The sequence below is a fragment of the Hyalella azteca genome, unplaced genomic scaffold (assembly GCF_000764305.2).
Source record: "Hyalella azteca isolate HAZT.00-mixed unplaced genomic scaffold, Hazt_2.0.2 contig7398, whole genome shotgun sequence".
Lineage (NCBI taxonomy): Eukaryota > Metazoa > Arthropoda > Malacostraca > Amphipoda > Hyalellidae > Hyalella > Hyalella azteca.
This window is the reverse complement of record NW_025937524.1, coordinates 574,599-595,975: the sequence shown is the minus strand read 5'-3', so window position 1 is coordinate 595,975 and position 21,377 is coordinate 574,599. Positions and strand designations below refer to the sequence as shown.

Here is a 21,377-nt window from a genome sequence, read left to right as displayed (position 1 = left end):
GCCTCTACCGTGAGCAGCGAGTGTTGGAGGTGTTGCTGTTGTGGTGCTCTACCGTGAGCAGCGAGTGTTGGAGGTGTTGCTGTTGTGGTGCTCTACCGTGAGCAGCGAGTGTTGGAGGTGTTGCTGTTGTGGTGCTCTACCGTGAGCAGCGAGTGTTGGATGTGTTGCTGTTGTGGTGCTCTACCGTGAGCAGCGAGTGTTGGTGTTGTGCAAGCAAGCAGCACATCTTGGCAGCTGTATATCATGTGGAGCAGCTGCAGCAGTAGCAGCTGTGAGGTCCCACATAGCTGAGTGTACAAGTGTGTGATCTCTCTGCTCTGTGCGAGCATCTGTGAGCTATACTTCCGTTAATCGTCATGAAATTCACTGTTATATTTGTGGCAATTGTTGTTTAATGTGCACCAGCTGAAGGGACTAACACATTTTTATTGTGTGGGAACTTGATTAATTTTATTAGTGATAAATTTCTGTAAATGTGCGCAGGTTGACATGCCTCTTATTGTTGTGAATTGAAAATGGGTTTATTCATTGATTTAATACTTCATAACTGAGGTAGGAGTGTTACAGTGGAACACTTCTCCTACGTTAGTGGTTGTACGAGGTTTAATTATCTTGATTGTTGCCCTACACTCACGAGTTGGCGTCGAGCGAACAACTATATGCCTATGAACTATTTGAGTAAAATTTGTTCGGTGCATTAACGACATTCTCGCTTGTTAAAATCACTACAAAAGTGTGCGTTCATCAAATCAACTGAACTAATTCATTTCAGTCTACAAAACACACACAGACGCGACAAGCAGACATTCAATGAGACATTATAGCTGGCCGTGAATGCAGCACAACTGCTGTTGTTGAAAGGTCCGAGCAGCACCTAGTTTTGCTTATAATATAAGCCCTTTTTTTTTGCTAATAATATTCTTGTTTTTGGACCGCTTAGGGCGACCGCTTAGAGCGATGTTTGATAACATTTTAGTTCTCTACGCTGCGTGTGGTAGCCAAAAGCGTCATGCCTCTGCATCTGGTCTCCTCCAAACGTGTGCCCTGCAAGCCGCCTAAGAAGTGGCAACGAATTGTCTGAGCTCAGCCTTTGCTTGGAGTGGATAATGTTATGGAGGAACAGGGTTAGGTAATGGAGGAATTGGCATGGAGGAACAGGGTTAGGTTAAGGAGGAATAGGCATGGAGGTATGGGGTTACGTTATGGAGGAATTGGCATGGAGGAACAGGGTTATGTTATGGAGGAATTGGCATAGACGAATGGGGGTTATGTTATGTAGGTATTAGCATGCAGGAACAAGGTTGGGTTATGGAGGAATTGGCATGGAGGAACAGGGTTATGTTATTGGAGAATTGGCATTCTTCTTTAACACAATAGGAACAGGGTTATGTTAAGAAGGAATATGCATGGAAGAACAGGGTTATGTGATGTAGGGATTAGCATGGAAGTATAGAGTCATATTATGGCGAACAAATGTTAGTATAGTATCTAGTATAGTATCTTCGGCATTAAAGAATAGGCCTGGATAGGCCTGTCGCCGATAGAGGTCGATATTCCCGATCATGAGGCGTAACATAACAAAACGAATGTTTTCCCCTACATTATCTAGTTCTGGTGGAGATGAGATTCTTAACAATGAAAACGCAATTTAGGAATAACTTGGACTGATTCAGGGAGTATGTCAAACAACCACCCCTCTCCATCCAAATGAATTTTGTGTATTGATAAATGAATGAACAATCATGGGCTTGTATTCAACATGATGATACCGGTATGCAATTCATGAAAAAACATAATTTAGATCTAAAATTAAGTTGTTCATAATGAATTAAAGCTGATCGCTGAAAAGAAGCTTGTTCATAAGTTCGTTCAGTTTTTCCTCGAAAATGATGAACGAGTGTTCAGCGAACCGTCTTTGTTTTACATATGAATTTTTAAAATCGTGTCTGCATGCCAAAAAATTATGTATATTTTGGTTTATCTCTTCACCATACAAACAGGAATCATTAATCAAGATAATCCCAACTTAACGAACCATAAAATATGCTCGTTGTTCATCTCCGAACTTTAGCCGGTGTATCTTTACGTGATGAATTTCCTATAATATTGACGACACCATATTGCAGCGAGGGATATAGTGTCTTCTTCATGTTCGAGTTATAAACATTTTTGAACGAAGATGATTCCTGCGATATAAAGACGCTGGTGCCTCAGACAATACAATGAAACTTTTACTTCTCGGGGGCGCTGTCATGCATGATCGCTGGTGCTGACTCGGTTGTTGCGTTGGTCATTCTTACCGTGTTTAGTCTAATGACTAATTAAATCTACATTGTTGACTTAACTATTTTTCGCTTCAATAAATTAGAGGATCAAGCTGTGTTGTTAGAAATGAAAACAGGAGCAAGAGAACGCAGAGGAGAACAAGGCCGGGCAGGAGAAAGGGTGATCGCTCAATATGTGCCCTCTGCGCTCTCAGGTGAGCCTCAACCGCGACAAGAATTTTTCCTTTCTGCGTCGGTCGGAGAGCCTCCACGACAACAAAGATAGTGAGCCTGATAGAGTGAAAAACTTGCGACGAAAGAACAGTGAACGCAGAAGACAACGGAGCAGCAGAGATGATGTACAAGAGACCGCGTCACATCACAGCGCCGCGACAGACGATGATGCATTACTGGACAGACTCTCTGCGCCTCCTTCAGGATTTGCAGCGTCGCTTGCAGCCACCCTGTCGCCGCTGTCGTCCTTCGTGTCGTCTTATTCGCCCAGGATGCCCAGACGAGGGTCGCCCACCTCAACGGATTCGCCGAATAAATCTTCTGACGCCGACGATCGCGAAACTTGCGCGGCGCGAGCGGCGTCACCTGCGAAATCGACCAGGCGTTTCATGAAGAGTGAAACACAACTCAACAAATCCATTAAGCCGCATCGAACCAAGTCTCTCACACTCAAAATGAGCAAAACTAGCGCGCCGGAGAGCGACTGTAGCACGAATAATCTGCCACCGGAACCTCTTTTAATAGACGACTACACCGCCAGACAAAAGGAACTATCGAGGCACACCAAGACTCGTGGAAAAATCCCGAAGAAACTTCCTCCTCTGCAGGAGAGCCAATCTTGTCCCCAGCCTGAGCCTGACGCCTACAGCGTCTCCCAACCCCTCCCACAGCCCCATGCCCTTCCTCCTGCTGGGGCAAAAGCTACTCACGGGAAAACCTTCTATGAAAAAGAGCGTCCGCGAGTCGAGTCTCCATATGGTACGCAGCACGAGTGAGTATGCATAAACATAATTCCAATTCTGAGTTATGGTTGACTTGGTCCCACGTCATGAAAGTCGTAAGTCCATTCCGAAATAATTCCCTTTTTAACCGTGCTCAAGATTTTATTCAAAATCGTTTCGTAGGCGTTCTATCTCGGTATAATAGCAAAGAAACTTGCCGTAAAAAGCGCGCAAAGCAAGGAAATATATAGTATGCTCGAATTATTTCAGGGCATATTCATTTATCAAGTAAATTTTTGGGTCTACTTTCACTTGTCCCACATAAAAATTACATGTTTTATGGGATGAAATTGCGGATTATTAAGCTAAAGTTGAGCGAAGACATCCCGAAATAAAGTTTCCAGTTTTACGTCTCATTTAATTGACCGAGGATGTACGTACGAGGACGATATCAGAGAGCCAACATACCTCGACTTCCGCAGATGTTTACCGGAAGATTATTTCGATATTTTTTTACCGAATTTCCTCATTCATGCAATATTTATTGTATTTGTCTCCACGGTTACTCTGTACTCAATCATATTTGATGGCATTTTAACTCCAGCAATTTTTTCATATGAATTGCCAGAATTTTTTGCCCACTTGGCTGCCATGTCGCCAATTTGTTTGTCTACTACTTGACTGCCATATATTCCGTTGACTTGACTGCCATGTCTTCATTTGACTTGACTGCTCTGTCACCTCATTCACGGCGTCACGGCAGCTATATGCCGCAGCCGTAAACAGCTGCAGCTCATCCACTTCTGTTGACCTCAGGAGCATCGCGGCGATGTAAACTTCTCCGAACAGGAACAAAGTTGCAGCTGCGGAAACCACTGAAGATAAACTTCTGATGTCGGACGAGACAAATTTAATAGCGCGAAAGTTATTATAAATTATTAGTGGGATAGATTAGCAATGAATCATAATTTTTAAAGAGATTTAGAATGGCTAATTTGGAAGTTAAATTTTTTTTCTCCAAAATTAGAGCGCTGGCGCACCGCAAGTGTGCGATGTCCGAGTGTGTAATATGACTAATATCCTTCTTATCTGGCGCACTAGCAACAAATGCCTGCAAGAGAAAGAAAGAAATAATAATATTGAAGAAAGAAATATGATGAAGAAGGAAATAATACAAACTCTTTGAGATCAATGTATCAAATTAAATGTTATACAGTTTATAATGGTATGCGTTCGTTAAAGCGATACTTAATTATACCAGATATGGCAGCTAGTGGCTTATTTTCCTTTCTACGTCGTAACTTTCTTAATTATGTTTAATGTTATGTGCTCGTACTTATCCTTCTTATACTCGGCAACACAAGGTTGTCTGGTTGGTTACAAGACCAGATTTTCCAGTCATGAAACTTTTGGTTTGTCGGTGAATCTGTCATTTTGTCAAAAATTTTTCCAAATACATCGATCAATATTAATTTTCTGAGTGTACTTGTGCGTCATTTTACTTACTAAAAATATCTCTAATTGAGTCGATGAATATTAGTTTTGTGATTGTATTTGTTATTGCAGGAAGACATGTCAGAGCTGCAAGTGCACGCGGGAGCTGCACGACGTGTACCACGAAGACTGGGTCAGCGTCAAAGAGAGGCTCGGACTCGCCGACAATGCCAGGTATAGTATAGTATAGTATAGTATAGTATCTTCGGCATTAAAGAGTAGGCCTGGATAGGCCTGTCGCCGATTCTTGTGCTTTTCTTGGCTAGACTGGCCTATTGATAAAATCTTTTCAACGGACGGTAGATTTAAAATAGCTTCTAGATATCAGTTGTTCCGTAGGGTACGAGGCATTTTAAGACTAAACATATGCTCATGCATGGCCTTGTCTAGCCTGTTCTTGAACGCGTTCATAGTCGGAGCGTCAACAATGTGTGACAGGTAAAGACCCTTACTTACTTATGCCACCGGCTGCCATATTTATTGTGCAAAAATATTCAAATTACCTTTTTCATACTGTGAACATTATTCATTTCTTGTCAGTAAATTAGTTATTTTAAAAGCGATTGAGACATGCCTGAGATGCCATTACTTGCTTATGCTATGAGCTGCCATATTTAATGTGCAGAAATATTCTAATTACCTTTTTCATACTGTGAAAGTTATTTATTTCTTATCAATAAATTCATTATTTTAAAAGGGATTTGTGTATAGCTTGGGGATGTTCTTCCCGGACTGCGTCCTAAACGCGGTAATTACTTCTACCTTGTCCATGTGATATGTGCAATAAATTAAGTTGGTAATATGTTGAGAAGGTATTCAATTAACTTCTCATTGTAATTTCCATGCACAAATTTACAGTCTAATTAGTTGACTGAAGTGATTCGCGTGTCGCAGTGGCAGCAATAGTTCAGTTGACTGAACTGAGTTGTGGCACCGTGGCAGCAATAGCTCAGTTGATTGAACTGAGTTGTGGCACCGTGGCAGCAATAGTTCAGTTGACTAAACTGAGTTGTGGCACCGTGACAGCAATAGTTCAGTTGATTGAACTGAGTTGTGGCTCTGTGACAGCAATAGTTCAGTTGATTGAACTGAGTTGTGGCACCGNCAGTAACCGCGAGCGCTGCCTGCAGGAGGGCTACTCGTGGGTGCCTCCTGGCCTCACCAGCGAGCAGGTGAGGCGCGTGCGAGGCACAACTTATATCAATAACTTTTATCAATAAATTTCAATAAGTTTTATCAATAAGTAAGTTTCAATAAGTAAGTTTCAATAAGTAAGTTTCAATAAGTTTTATCAATAAGTAAGTTTCAATAAGTAAGTTTCAATAAGTTTTATCAATAAGTAAATTTTATCAATTTATCAAAAAGTTTCTGATATTCGTAAGTTTGTTTTGGTTATTTCTAGTCTGTGCCTCGTGAAGATCAGTTTGGTTTGGTTAATATCTTTTGTTATAGTCTAAGGCTGGCAAAAATCTCCAAGTTCACTAGCGGCACTGGAAAGTTAGTTAACTAATTAAAAACGACTTAACCTACATACCTAAAATTGTTGTAGCCATTGCACAGGCGCATAAATAACATATTTCTTGACTTTGGTTTAGATCCAATTTAATTTGCGAAGGTTATTTGTTATCTGCCTAATTAAGTAACGATCAAACCCACATAATTGAAATTGTTAGAGCTACAGTGCAGATGTAGAATTAATATATTTCTCGAGTTTGAGGGAAATCCAATTCCATTGCCGGGAATTATTGATTAATTACCTTATTTTATAATTAATAAATTCACTCACTTGATATTATAACAGTCCCCATGCCTGTTTTACCAAAATTATAATATTATAAAAAATACCATAATTATAAGAAATCAATATAATAATAAGAAATAATATAAAAGTGTAAAATCACAACAGTGTTCGACTTTGTTGAAGATATTTGAATATATTTAGCGGTCATCGTTTAATTACCCATAATTAGAAAACGACAAAGCTAACCTACCTGAAGTTTTTACAGCAGGTGTAAAATTTACATTTTTCTCGATTTTAGTTGAGATCATAGTTTATTTTTGTTAGTTCGAAATGGAAAGGTTCCGAAACAGTTCTCTGACCGTTGAGATCACAAATTTAATAATAGGTTATTGATATTAAATTATCTTAGGATAATTTAAGGATCCATTTAGGATCCATTTTTATTTATATTCAACACAGTTGGTATATTAGGTACAGGAACAAGCACATCAACATTTTCTTATATCTTATTAATTAATAGCATATTGAAAGTTGATTTTCAAATAGTTATCAGTAATTTTATTTTAAATTATTCTGATAATGAAACTTTTATGGTATATTTGAGTTGTTTCCTTTGCGCGAGAATTTCTTCATAAGTGAAGATATTTTAGAATTTCAAGTATGCTTGTAACTCGCATGGCTGGGCTCCTTGTTTCGCGGCGTCCTTTTCCTAAGTTGAATTTCTGCTGAATTTAGCATTCATCAAATCACGATGATAACAACCCAGCAATTCGAAAAATCGACAGTAGAGGGTTCTGACCAAAATTCAAATATGTCAAGTCGGAGGAAATGTTGGAAACATTGTCCATTGTCCTAAAGGCGGATCATAGTACGGACATGCAGCCTGTAGTGTTTAAATCACGTTAATTGGCTACTCACAGCTTTGTATATAAATTTCCACATTTCCAGTTACATGGTTTCAGATATTAGATTATTTCCAGCTCAAACTTGTCGATAAATCGCATTCTGCGGGCCAAGTAAATTCCTCACGTATTCGAAGAACATGCAATTTAAAGATAATAAATAGCCTGTGTCGGCACCTTGCAGGCCACTGGCATGTTAAAAACTTGTCGTTAAAGTGTCAGCACCTAGCCTGTCATTAACTTCTGCACCCTACAGATCTACGACTACATGAGCATGCTGCCGGGCCACAAGGTGCCGCGTATCAGCACCCCGGGCGAGAAGTACAGGGAGCGACAGCTGATGCTGCAGCTGCCTAAGCAGGACCTGGCGCTCGCCTACACGCGCCACGTCGACCCCCTCCACCACACCTCCTACAGGGACTTCGTCAGCGCCCGCAACGACATCTCCCTCGACATCGGCGTCGTCAAGCACCGCATCCCCTACGAGGCGGTGGGTCTAGACCCAGCTGTGAGTCTTCGCTAGGACGAGGCGGTGGGTCATGGCTGAGACGAGGCGGTGGGTCATGGCTGAGACGAGGCGGTGGGTCATGGCTGAGACAAGGCGGTGGGTCATGGTTGAGACGAGGCGGTGGGTGGTGGCTAGGACGAAGCGGTGGGTCTTGGCTGAGACGAGGCGGTGGGTCATGGCTGAGACGAGGCGGTGGGTCATGGCTGAGACGAGGCGGTGGGTCATGGCTGAGACGAGGCGGTGGGTGGTGGCTAGGACGATGACGAGGCGGTGGGTCTTGGCTTGGACGAGGCGGTGGGTCTTGGCTTGGACGAGGCGGTGGGTCTTGGCTAGGACGAGGCGGTGGGTCTTGACTAGGACGAGGCGGTGGGTCTTGACTAGGACGAGGCGGTGAGTCATGGCCCGGAAGTGCTCCAGCAGTGGGCCTCGAGGCTTGTGCTGAGCCGCGCGTTGGGAAAAAGGCTTGAATGAATCACTGACTCGTCCATCGTGCTGTTGCTTTTAATTAACTTATAAGGCTAATTTGCGAAGAGTTGTGGCCGAAATTTAAACTCTCATTACGTTTCGTCTTGCTATAAAATATCCGCGTTCACTAAGTTGGCTACGCGTTTATCGTTGATTGAGTTGGTACTTCATACTAGTTCATTCGATGATGTTTTGGAACGTTCTCAGTCCCAGGCTACGCTGGTGCGCCGCCTTTATTTTCAGTCGCTCTAATTTATACAAAAATGTAATAGTAAAGATATTATTTCAAGCAAATAAGAACTATAGAGTATGTTTTTAGCTGTGGTTGGTATATGTTGGAATTCCATTGAATTTACAATTAATTGCACGAAATCTGAATAGCCTCGCGCCGGAACAAGTAGTAAAAAACGTTTTTTGAGAAACTGAAGTATTCAAACGACTATTTTCTGTCTATATATTTCAATTGAAAATTGAGGTTCTATTTACCGCTTCTATCTCCGTATTAAATTTGATTAATTCATGTTCCATCCCATGAATATCGATTATATCAACTCTAAAACTTCATTCATTAAATATTCTAAAAGCGTTAACGTCCCTGTACATGCGGTAATTAATTTCAAATTGAATTATTCTCCAGTTAAGTTACCTTGATTATTCCGAATGCAATGCCATCAGATTGTCTTGTACACTTGTGCTCATTAGCGCATTTTTTCATTTTAGAAAAAAAATGCCCTATTTTGTACTCGCAATGTCCATCCGTCTGTCTGTCCGTCCGTCCGTGACTTCACGTTTTCGTCGACGAGAAAATAGGCTCTTTGTCACTCACTGCAGTGAGTACTGAGTTATATTTTTGTGCATCAGCGTTCGTCCGTACGATGTCGCTTTACTTGTACAGCAAATTAACGTTTTATCATGGCAAGAGGATGCTGCAAACTTATTCGTACCGAAAAACTTATTTACGTACCCACCTCATTTAGTTGTACTCGTACGTGACAAACAGAGCCACGTAACGCTTTATGGAATAGACTTCTCGATTTTAACTTTCAATTTCGATGCTTATGCTGTTGAAGATATATAATCGTAGCATATTATTAGACGGGAATTTGTCTGAAATTGCTCATAGTTCTCACACACAGCCCTTGAAGTTGTTAATAGCTTGGTTGTTATGTTACTTATGACGGTATTGCCATTGCCATGATCGCATTGCCATTGCCGTGACGGCATTGCCATTGCCATGCTGACAGTTCGTTAAGATAGACCCTCTAACTAGCCCCTCTAAACCGCTGTATCCCCCGTCAGAACTGTCGTGGGTGCAGCATGAAGATGACAGTTAAGACAGACCCTCTAAACCGCTGTCTCCCCCGTCAGAACTGTCGTGGGTGCAGCATGAAGATGCCAGAGGGCAGCGTGGTGGTCGTGGCCCCACGTCTGGGTGACTACGTGGCGTGGCACCCCGCGTGCTTCACGTGCAACACGTGCAACGAGCTGCTCGTGGATCTCGTGTACTGCGTGTGGGAGGACGGCGTGCACTGCGGCAGACACTACGCCGAGAAGCTCAAGCCTCGCTGCGCTGCCTGTGATGAGGTGGGTTGTGGTGTGATGAGGTGGGTTGTGGTGTGATGAGGTGGGTTGTGGTGTGATGAGGTGGGTTGTGGTGTGATGAGGTGGGTTGTGGTGTGATGATGTGGGTTGTGGTGTGATGATGTGGGTTGTGGTGTGATGATGGGGTTATATAAGGAGATTCCCTTAAATTAGGAGATTCTGTACTGAAATTTAAAATGATGACTCCTGGAAATACTGAGAGGAAAGTTGAAGAAGAGAAATGTTCTTGTTCAAACATTCAGAAAGACTCTTGCGCCTGCAGCAGAGCAGAGATCTGTAGGTGCGAAGTCCTTCAAGAACTGCTAGGGGGGCTTTGGGTTGAGGTGGACCTAGAGACGAGTATCTAAGAAATATTGTTTCTTGGATACTCTTTTTCTTGGATTTTTTTCTTTATTTTCGCTTTTTCTTCTCCTGGGTCAAGTGGAGTTCCTATGGAGTTGCTGTACAAATTTGTGGAGGCACTATTGGTCCCACTGACTTTGATCTGGAAATCATCGTTGAGAGAAGGAAAATATTTAATTTATTCAAGGGTGAGACCCGTAACTTCAGTCCAGAACGAAGGTGTGAGAGACACGCGTCTTAATTCCAGGCCTGTGACCCTAAAATCACACGTAATCAAGGTGTTAGACGAAGCCGTTGCAAGGAGTTCTTTTCATAACACGGTTTCCCGCGAAGTCGCTCCTGCATGTCACATTCAGTGGATTATCACGACCATATTTAAGAAAAAAGGAAGGAGGAGGTGGGTGTACACGTGGTGCATTTAGATCTAGCGTACGCCTTTGATAATGTTGACCACAAAATTTTTTCCTGGATTGAAACTACTGTTGGTCGGAGGAGAGCCACTGGCGTGGATCCACCACTATACCTAATCAACACTCTATGAGCTGTCATTGTAGGATGCTTGAGCTCGCGTATTTAGGTGTCACACAAATTTAGGCGTCACAGGGAACGGTACTTGGCCCGATCCTCTTCCTCATTCTGCTGCTCGTTGTGGACCTCCTCCACGGCTTGTGCAGTGCGGCAATTGGAAGCGAACCAGCGAGCCTTCACGTCTAGGATCAGTAGGATGAGGACGCTGAACTTGTGGTAGAGGATGAAGCATCTGTGTCTGTGTTCACTGCTAAAGGTTTGGCGAGGTATGCCAATTTGTCCACATGGGAAATTATAAGCGGACTGGCCCGTAACTTTTAATGTGAGGCATTTTGGATTGTAAAATATTACAGGGAGAGGGAAAAGTAAATGTTCTGAATGTACCAATCCAACATCCGAGCTACCGCAGAGGTCAATATTTTTTCATAATGAATCTTTTCTGTGACTCGAGAATGTTAGATGCCTTGCTACTAGGGGGTTAGGACATAGTCCACTCATAGCAGTAGTCGAGAAGTTCTGGAGCACAATCTCTCATAGACGCACGTCTGCGCTTCAATGCTATCAGCAAGAAGTAGCATCTTGCATGAGCTTGTCTAACTAGAGCCAGATATCTAAATAGAGCCAGATGCGTGGTGAGACGAGTGCGTGGTGAGACGAGTGCGTGATGAAACGATTGCGTGGTGAGACGAGTGCTTGGTGAGACGAGTGCGTGATGAGACGATTGCGTGGTGAGACGAGTGCGTGGTGAGACGAGTGCGTGGTGAGACGAGTGCGTGGTGAGACGAGTGCGTGGTGAGACGAGTGCGTGGTGAGACGAGTGCGTGGTGAGACGAGTGCGTGGTGAGACGAGTGCGTGGTGAGACGAGTGCGTGGTGAGACGAGTGCGTGGTGAGACGAGTGCGTGGTGAGACGAGTGCGTGGTGAGACGAGTGCGTGGTGAGACGAGTGCGTGGTGAGACGAGTGCGTGGTGAGACGAGTGCGTGGTGAGACGAGTGCGTGGTGAGACGAGTGCGTGGTGAGACGAGTGCGTGGTGAGACGAGTGCGTGGTGAGACGAGTGCGTGGTGAGACGAGTGCGTGGTGAGACGAGTGCGTGGTGAGACGAGTGCGTGGTGAGACGAGTGCGTGGTGAGACGAGTGCGTGGTGAGACGAGTGCGTGGTGAGACGAGTGCGTGGTGAGACGAGTGCGTGGTGAGACGAGTGCGTGGTGAGACGAGTGCGTGGTGAGACGAGTGCGTGGTGAGACGAGTGCGTGGTGAGACGAGTGCGTGGTGAGACGAGTGCGTGGTGAGACGAGTGCGTGGTGAGACGAGTGCGTGGTGAGACGAGTGCGTGGTGAGACGAGTGCGTGGTGAGACGAGTGCGTGGTGAGACGAGTGCGTGGTGAGACGAGTGCGTGGTGAGACGAGTGCGTGGTGAGACGAGTGCGTGGTGAGACGAGTGCGTGGTGAGACGAGTGCGTGGTGAGACGAGTGCGTGGTGAGACGAGTGCGTGGTGAGACGAGTGCGTGGTGAGACGAGTGCGTGGTGAGACGAGTGCGTGGTGAGACGAGTGCGTGGTGAGACGAGTGCGTGGTGAGACGAGTGCGTGGTGAGACGAGTGCGTGGTGAGACGAGTGCGTGGTGAGACGAGTGCGTGGTGAGACGAGTGCGTGGTGAGACGAGTGCGTGGTGAGACGAGTGCGTGGTGAGACGAGTGCGTGGTGAGACGAGTGCGTGGTGAGACGAGTGCGTGGTGAGACGAGTGCGTGGTGAGACGAGTGCGTGGTGAGACGAGTGCGTGGTGAGACGAGTGCGTGGTGAGACGAGTGCGTGGTGAGACGAGTGCGTGGTGAGACGAGTGCGTGGTGAGACGAGTGCGTGGTGAGACGAGTGCGTGGTGAGACGAGTGCGTGGTGAGACGAGTGCGTGGTGAGACGAGTGCGTGGTGAGACGAGTGCGTGGTGAGACGAGTGCGTGGTGAGACGAGTGCGTGGTGAGACGAGTGCGTGGTGAGACGAGTGCGTGGTGAGACGAGTGCGTGGTGAGACGAGTGCGTGGTGAGACGAGTGCGTGGTGAGACGAGTGCGTGGTGAGACGAGTGCGTGGTGAGACGAGTGCGTGGTGAGACGAGTGCGTGGTGAGACGAGTGCGTGGTGAGACGAGTGCGTGGTGAGACGNCGCAGTTGTCCCGTGTGAACGCAGTTGTCCCGTGTGAACGCAGTTGTCCCGTGTGAACGCAGTTGTCCCGTGTGAACGCAGTTGTCCCGTGTGAACGCAGTTGTTCTGTGTACGTAGGTTGTAGTTTCGTTTGCCAAGGCTTGACACCGAGCGGCCTGATTGCGACATCAGAAGTTCTGCTTTCTGTGCCTTGAGGCTAAAGCAAAAAGAAATATCGTTGTAATAGCTCGGTAGCTCGAAAGAATAAAATAGGTTTAGTAAAACCCACGTAAATTTCCGATGACCGGTAAAATATTCTAATGCTAGACTGTTATTAGAGAAATCTGATGCTGGTATTTTATTGCAGTCACTCCCATCTAAATGTGATGTGATTAAACGTTTTCTTTGTCCGTTTTCTAATAATATAAATCGTGCTGCTCAACTCTACGGTGTTTAGCACACAAATTACACTATCATGCGTAACACAAGGGTTTCCATCACTAATGTTTATTAATTTCTATATGCTCAAGACCTACCTACTGTGTTGATTAGTGAATTCAAAGTAAATATTCAATAATAAGATATTCAATAATTAATAAAATTCAAAGTAAAAGTTAGAAATTAATTCTCGAATTGCTTGCTGCTAATCGTCCTCTCACTCGAGCGCGAGATCGTCACTTGCCCCGAGTACGCTAGTAGCACGTGCCCCGAGTACGTCACTTGCCTCGAGTACGATAGTAGCACGTGCCCCGAGTACGTCACTTGCCTCGAGTACGATAGTAGCACGTGCCCCGAGTACGTCACTTGCCTCGAGTACGATAGTAGCACGTGCCCCGAGTACGTCACTTGCCCCGAGTACGATAGTAGCTGTCTCTTATACACATCTAGATGTGTATAAGAGACAGATAGTAGCGCGTGCCCCGAGGACATCACTTGCCCCGAGTACGATAGTAGCACGTGCCCCGAGTACATCACTTGCCCCGAGTACGATAGTAGCACGTGCCCCGAGGACATCACTTGCCCTGAGTACGATAGTAGCACGTGCCCCGAGTACGATAGTAGCACGTGCCCTGAGTACGTCACTTGCCCCGAGTACGATAGTAGCACGTGCCCCGAGGACATCACTTGCCCTGAGTACGATAGTAGCACGTGCCCCGAGTACGTTAGTAGCACGTGCCCTGAGTACGATAGTAGCACGTGCCCCGAGTACGTTAGTAGCACGTGCCCCGAGTACGTTAGTAGCACGTGCCCTGAGTACGATAGTAGCACGTGTCCCGAGTACGATAGTAGCACGTGCCCCGAGTACGGTAGTAGCATGTGCCCCGAGTACGATAGTAGCACGTGCCCCGAGTACATCACGTGCCCCGAGTACGATAGTAGCACGTGCCCCGAGGACGTCACTTGCCCCGAGTACGATAGTAGCACGTGCCCCGAGGACGTCACTTGCCCTGAGTACCATAGTAGCGCGTGCCCAGAGGACGTCACTTGCCCCGAGTACGATAGTAGCACGTGCCCCGAGTACATCACATGTTCTGTATAGATAGATAGATACACTGTTAGAAAAAACGGTCCCACTGGCGTTCTAGTGGCCAGTCGCCCCGTGAAAATAAACTGTTTCGCCGTTTTTATCAGATGTTTTACAGATATTTAGTGTTAAATTAGAATAAAAACGGCGACACGTTGTTTTTTTTCACGTGCCGACCGGCCACTGAAACGCCGGTAATACCGTTAACGCCGGTAATACCGTTAACGCCGGTAATACCGTTAACGCCGGTAATACCGTTAACGCCGGTAATACCGTTAACGGTAATTTTTCTCATAGTGAAGTATCGGTAGATATTATAGTACGTGACTGCCGTGGTGCTGCGAGAGCTGCACCCCTGAGCGCAGTGGTAGCAGCAGCGGCCGGTGCACCAGCAGGCACGGGCCACCGCGTCATGCATGACAGTGTCAGTGTACTGCTGTGCCCACACAGTGCCGCTGTGGCACCTCCTCTCAGTGCCATCTTGCTAGCGCATGCGTTATTCATTCTGTGTCATCTGATTCTATATAATTATTCGCCTGTTTCGTGAAATTCTATATTATTATTTACCCGTTTTGTTAATTGAAATGAATAAGTTATGAAATGCAATCTGGTTTGTAATTAAGTTATTTAAAAATATTCTTAAACTCTACTTCTGTTTTTCATGGGATCAATTAAATGTTTTAATCATCACATCGATCTACCTCTCTCTTTATTATCGCGTTTACGTTTCAATTCGTCGGCGGTGAAGCTACAGAAAATGCCCCGCCGGTTGAACCCAAGCGATCCTTGACTACAACGAATATTTTCTTGTTTATTATGTTTCGCAGAATAATACATTTTTTTTTGCTAAATTAGGCTTATAATTTAGCAATAATGACAGAGTTGATTTAAACCTGCACGAAAAAAATTCAGAAGTAACTTAGATCTCGAGTGACATGTTCAATACTATTCATTTTTTTCAGCAAAAATATTATCTGGAACACTTTACTTATTTGCATTAACCAGGTTCGTGATATTAAAACTGTTTCATTCCCATGGAATTTTGGCATTCCGTTGCGTGAGATTAGGTTGTTGGAAGCTTAAGAATTGAAGTGTTTGGAATAGCCTAAACTACTTGGACCTTATAAGTGTGCGAATCTTCATTTTAGGTGAGTTTGTCGGTATTATCTTACAGAAATGTGTGAGCTAACCTTCGTGAGAGTTTAATATGTTAAACAGCAAATCTGATGTATTTCGTGAGCTGCTAAACCACGAATCTGGTGTATTAAGTTGGCTGTTGAACTCGCCAATCGCGTGGGGGTTTGCATTTAGAGCTCAATAAATAAATTTGCTAGACCACATTCGATGATTTTCAGGCATCACTTCCATTGTACGATTATCGCAGCCCCCTAACTTACTCAGTGATAAAAGGATAGACACGAAGAAATATTCTACCCCTGAAAATGGAAATGGTCAACGCTCATCTGATATGAGAAACTTGGTCTCTATTTGGCGGATTTTGTTGTTGTTTATTTGTTTATTGAGGATGTGGGGTTGTCCCCCATGTCCCTCAAGGCTCAAGTTGTCACTAAGTCTTTACTTTTTATTTAATTTTATGGGAGTACTAGAGACTGATCCTTGAGGTAGGTACAGTAAAACGTGGTAAAGGGAACAGTGAAAATTCCGACGGATTTAGTATTCGCCAGTTTGAATGTTCCATGTTGACATTAGAGCGCACTCCTGCAATCCGTTGAAGCATTTTTGGTTGGCTGAATTCCGTCTTAGGATGAAAAATGTCTAATATAGAGCTGACTCTACCGAATAATTACTCGATTATCCTATACGAGCTTTGTTACGTTCACTCATTCGAACCACATTCAACGGGTGTCATTTGATACCTCTTACTTCGGTGCTATTAAAGTCTTCCTATCTTACATTACTTGCAGTTGTAGAAATTATTCACTATTTAGTCCGATGCCGTAAAATTTTCGTAATTTTTTATGAAGGCTTTCCTGCCAGGGACGTAATTTATTGATGCGGACACGTTAATATAGCGGCATTCCGCCTGGGATGAAATTTATTGAGGCGGATACTTATTATAGTGGCATTCTTGTCTGAGGTGAATTATCGCGGCTCGCAAACTAAGTGTGGCAGCAACAGTGAGGGTGCCCCGCTACCTCTCCTCTGGTCCAAGAGTGTTTACTTCACTATCTTTGTAGTTATGACCTCACTACATCCTTCCTGACCTCACTATTGCGTTACTGCTGTCTGCTGCTATCACTGCTGCTGTCATTACCACTGCCACTGCTGCTGCCACTGCCACTCACCTGACGCGTTCTGAACTTCCCCAGCTGGCGCATCTTAACTGCGCGATCTTGTATCTGTGTTATTTAAGAGTTCTTGACGCTCCCCTTGTGGTTATCTTTGTGTTATTAAAAAGTTCTTACAACGCTCCCTCTTGTGATTATCTTTGTGTTATTAAAAAGTTCTTACAACGCTCTCTCTTGTGGTTATCTTTGTGTTATCTTGATGCACTCTTATCTTCTCCCGCACTTAATTCAGCGTTTTTTCTTGGCACGGTCTACCCAGCTGTGATGCAATGGTGTTACAACGCAGTGGTGTTACAACGCAGTGGTGTTACAACGCAGTAGTGTTACAACGCAGTAGTGTTACAACGCAGTGGTGTTACAACGCAGTGGTGTTACAACTCAGTGGTGTTAGTAGCCGCTGGGTTTGGCGCACGAGATGTTGTCACTTGGCATCACCTGCTGCTAAATAAAACAAAGCTAAATATAATAGGGTTTAGGCATTATGTGCTATAATAAGTATTCAATGTTTCTGGTCCACCATGATTTGGGATCAGTCATTCTGGTTCTTTATAATTTGGTAATTTTGGTTTAGTTATTGGGTTGGTACCGGGGTTCAGTGGCCCCGGGTCAGGGCTGTTGTCTCGATAACAGCAGTTCTTTCTGTCTGTAGGGGTCAGTGACCCCGGGTCAGGGGTGTTGTCTCGATAACAGCAGTTCTTTCTGTCTGTAGGGGTCAGTGACCCCGGGTCAGGGGTGTTGTCTCGATAACAGCAGTTCTTTCTGTCTGTAGGGGTCGGCGACCCCGGGTCAGGTTGCTGCAGCTGTTGCTCAGAGCTGCCAACTGTGCCGCGTTCCTCCTAAAATTTGATTGTCGCATCATTGCTTAGCATCCACCACACTGCCCCCCCTGCTTAGCATCCACCACACTGCCCCTCGCCTGCTTAGCATCCACCACACTGCCTCGCCTGCTTAGCATCCACCACACTGCCCCCCCTGCTTAGCATCCACCACACTGCCCCGCCTGCTTAGCATCCACCACACTGCCTCGCCTGCTTAGCATCCACCACACTGCCTCGCCTGCTTAGCATCCACCACACTGCCTCGCCTGCTTAGCATCCACCACACTGCCCCGCCTGCTTAGCATCCACCACACTGCCCCGCCGGCTTAGCATCCACCACACTGCCTCGCCTGCTTAGCATCCATCACTCAGCATAATGCGTGCACACAAAAGATCTCATTTTGTGCGTGCGAAAGATACTAGAATCTGTCTCGTAAAGTCCGTAGATTTATTAACATTAGCGTTTTCTCATTTCAGGTAAGCTTGCCAGCGCTATTGGTGGAGACGTTACAGTGAGTACCTCACTATCGTGATTGCCAAGGTTGTGACCCAAGCTATTCTATAGTCTACACTTATGGTTTATTTACTGAAACACTTCAACTCAGTTGACGTCAACAGGGGAATTCCGCCCCATTAGATTCAGTTTAGTTTCACGTTATTGAATATAATGTGGATGTCGATGCTAACCTAACCATAAGACTAATAAGCCATTATCATGCACTTCATGTGGTACTGGGAGCTGTTAATGAGACGCGCTTTATTGTATTCGTGAATAAAATAGTTGAAATAATAAAATAGCTGTTAATCGTGAAATAGTTAGATAGCTGAAATAGTAGAATAGCTGAAATAGTAGAATGGCTGAAATAGATAGTGGAATGGCTGAAATAGATAGTGGAATGGCTGAAATAGTAAAATGGCAGTAATAGTAGAATGGCTGTAATAGTAGAATGGCTGAAATAGTAGAATGGTAGTAATAGTAGAATGGCTGTAATAGTAGAATTGCTGAAATTATAGAATGGATGAAATGGTAGAATGGCTGAAACAGTAAAATGGCTGAAACAATTGATGAAATATCGAAATGGCTGAAATAATGAGAAGTGAAAATTAGTTAGTTTGAATAATTGCTAGAATACAAATTGTTTATGTAATAAGATTTAGTGAAATCTAACTGAAATATATCTAAAAATGATAATGGCTTTAAGTAGCTACGAAACGATAATAGCTAAAAAACGGTCGAAATGAGAAGCTGGACGAAAAAATTGAGCGTCGGCACGTGTGAGTCGAGAGCCGCGACTGATAACGGAGTGATGCGAGTGTGGTGCTCTATTTGCGATGTGATGCCCAGAGTGGTTAGGTTACATTATGTTACCCAATTTGGAATGAGTAGCCTTAAACTTGGCACTTCCTGGCCTGGGAGACTCAGCGGGTGTCATGGGGTGGCAGCGTGAACATGGCGAGCGTAACGGGTGAGATCGTGACGGGTGAGATCGTGACGGGTGAGAGCGTGACGGGTGAGATCGTGACGGGTGAGATCGTGACGGGTGAGATCGTGACGGGTGAGATCGTGACGGGTGAGAGCATGACGGGTGAGAGCATGACGGGTGAGAGCGTGACGGGTGAGAGCGTGACGGGTNGTAGACCAAATATTATAGACCTGCACAGCGCCCAGTAGACCAAATATTATAGACCTGCACAGCGCCCAGTAGACCAAATATTATAGACCTGCACAGCGCCCAGTAGACCAAATATTATAGACCTGCACAGCGCCCAGTAGACCAAATATTATAGACCTGCACAGCGCCCAGTAGACCAAATATTATAGACCTGCACAGCGCCCAGTAGACCAAATATTATAGACCTGCACAGCGCCCAGTAGACCAAATATTATAGACCTGCACAGCGCCCAGTAGACCAAATATTATAGACCTGCACAGCGCCCAGTAGACCAAATATTATAGACCTGCACAGCGCCCAGTAGACCAAATATTATAGACCTGCACAGCGCCCAGTAGACCAAATATTATAGACCTGCACAGCGCCCAGTAGACCAAATATTATAGACCTGCACAGCGCCCAGTAGACCAAATATTATAGACCTGCACAGCGCCCAGTAGACCAAATATTATAGACCTGCACAGCGCCCAGTAGACCAAATATTATAGACCTGCACAGCGCCCAGTAGACCAAATATTATAGACCTGCACAGCGCCCAGTAGACCAAATATTATAGACCTGCACAGCGCCCAGTAGACCAAATATTATAGACCTGCACAGCGCCCAGTAGACCAAATATTATAGACCTGCACAGCGCCCAGTAGACCAAATATTATAGACCTGCACAGCGCCCAGTAGACCAAATATTATAGACCTGCACAGCGCCCAGTAGACCAAATATTATAGACCTGCACAGCGCCCAGTAGACCAAATATTATAGACCTGCACAGCGCCCAGTAGACCAAATATTATAGACCTGCACAGCGCCCAGTAGACCAAATATTATAGACCTGCACAGCGCCCAGTAGACCAAATATTATAGACCTGCACAGCGCCCAGTAGACCAAATATTATAGACCTGCACAGCGCCCAGTAGACCAAATATTATAGACCTGCACAGCGCCCAGTAGACCAAATATTATAGACCTGCACAGCGCCCAGTAGACCAAATATTATAGACCTGCACAGCGCCCAGTAGACCAAATATTATAGACCTGCACAGCGCCCAGTAGACCAAATATTATAGACCTGCACAGCGCCCAGTAGACCAAATATTATAGACCTGCACAGCGCCCAGTAGACCAAACCAAAACCAACAACTGATGACTTGGTATTTTTATGATGTGGTATAAGTGTCCAATTATATAGGGAGTTACTGGATGACTGGTGTAAAATTTACTCGTTGCTCAACGACATTATTAACAGTTTAATAGGACTTGATTTGGTAATTAATTAAACAATCATTAAACATCTGAATTAGCAAGTAATAAATCAATGAATAAGGGCTAATTGAAGCAGTATCCTAAAAATTAATGAAATGGTGAATAGGCAAGTAGTGAACTAATAAAGAAACGAGTAATAATTACATGAACAAACAAGTAGTGAGTCAAAACACAAGAACTAAACAAATTATTAGAATAAGCAATTACATAAGGAAGAAGCGAGCAATAAAGCTATGAGGAAGCCATTACTTGGCCAATATAAGAGCAGCAGAGAATGCAGTAAAGCGAGGGTCGGCAGAAGCGGCGCTAAACTCAGGAGCGGCGCGGCAGGCGCGGGCTGCATTTGGTGCGACGGGCGGTGCGCTAGAAATAGACGAGCTGCCGGTGCTGGGGTGGCTGCCGCCCACCGTCCCCACCTGCCGCCCACCGGCCCCACCTGCCGCCCAGCCGGCACTGGGGTGGCAGCACTGACCTTCACTCCTGCAAGCAGTCATCAGCTATATAACAACAGCAGGTTATCGTCCCACAGTTTGTGTTATGATTGTCGAGTTAACGTCGAAGTTTGGCGCCCAAAGAACGGCGTCCTGTCGTACCGCCGCCTCCGTCAGGTCGTGGGCTTCGTATGCTGCGTCCCCTGGTGGTGGTCACCCGCCTAGCCCCCGCGGGTGGTCACCCGCCTAGCCCCCGCGGGTGGTCACCCGCCTAGCCCCGTGGATGGATACTTGCCTAGCCCCGCGGATGGATACTTTCCTAGCCCCCGCGGATGGATACTTTCCTAGCCCCGCGGATGGATACTTTCCTAGCCCCCGCGGATGGATACTTGCCTAGCCCCGCGGATGGATACTTT

The 21,377-nt window shown here is 45.1% G+C and overlaps 1 protein-coding gene across 1 annotated transcript in view; it reads left to right on the top strand.

Annotated features, from left to right (window-relative positions):
• The first annotated feature begins 2,329 nt into the window (after positions 1-2,329).
• LOC108673145 overlaps positions 2,330-21,377 on the top strand; it is a 67,494-nt gene continuing 48,446 nt past the window's right edge. The window contains exons 1-5 of the mRNA XM_018160930.2: positions 2,330-3,270; positions 4,787-4,888; positions 5,823-5,886; positions 7,614-7,847; positions 9,699-9,914. Coding sequence (XP_018016419.2) covers positions 2,459-3,270; positions 4,787-4,888; positions 5,823-5,886; positions 7,614-7,847; positions 9,699-9,914 — 1,428 coding nt within the window. The 5' untranslated portion in view covers positions 2,330-2,458. The remainder of the gene's footprint in view (positions 3,271-4,786; positions 4,889-5,822; positions 5,887-7,613; positions 7,848-9,698; positions 9,915-21,377) is intronic.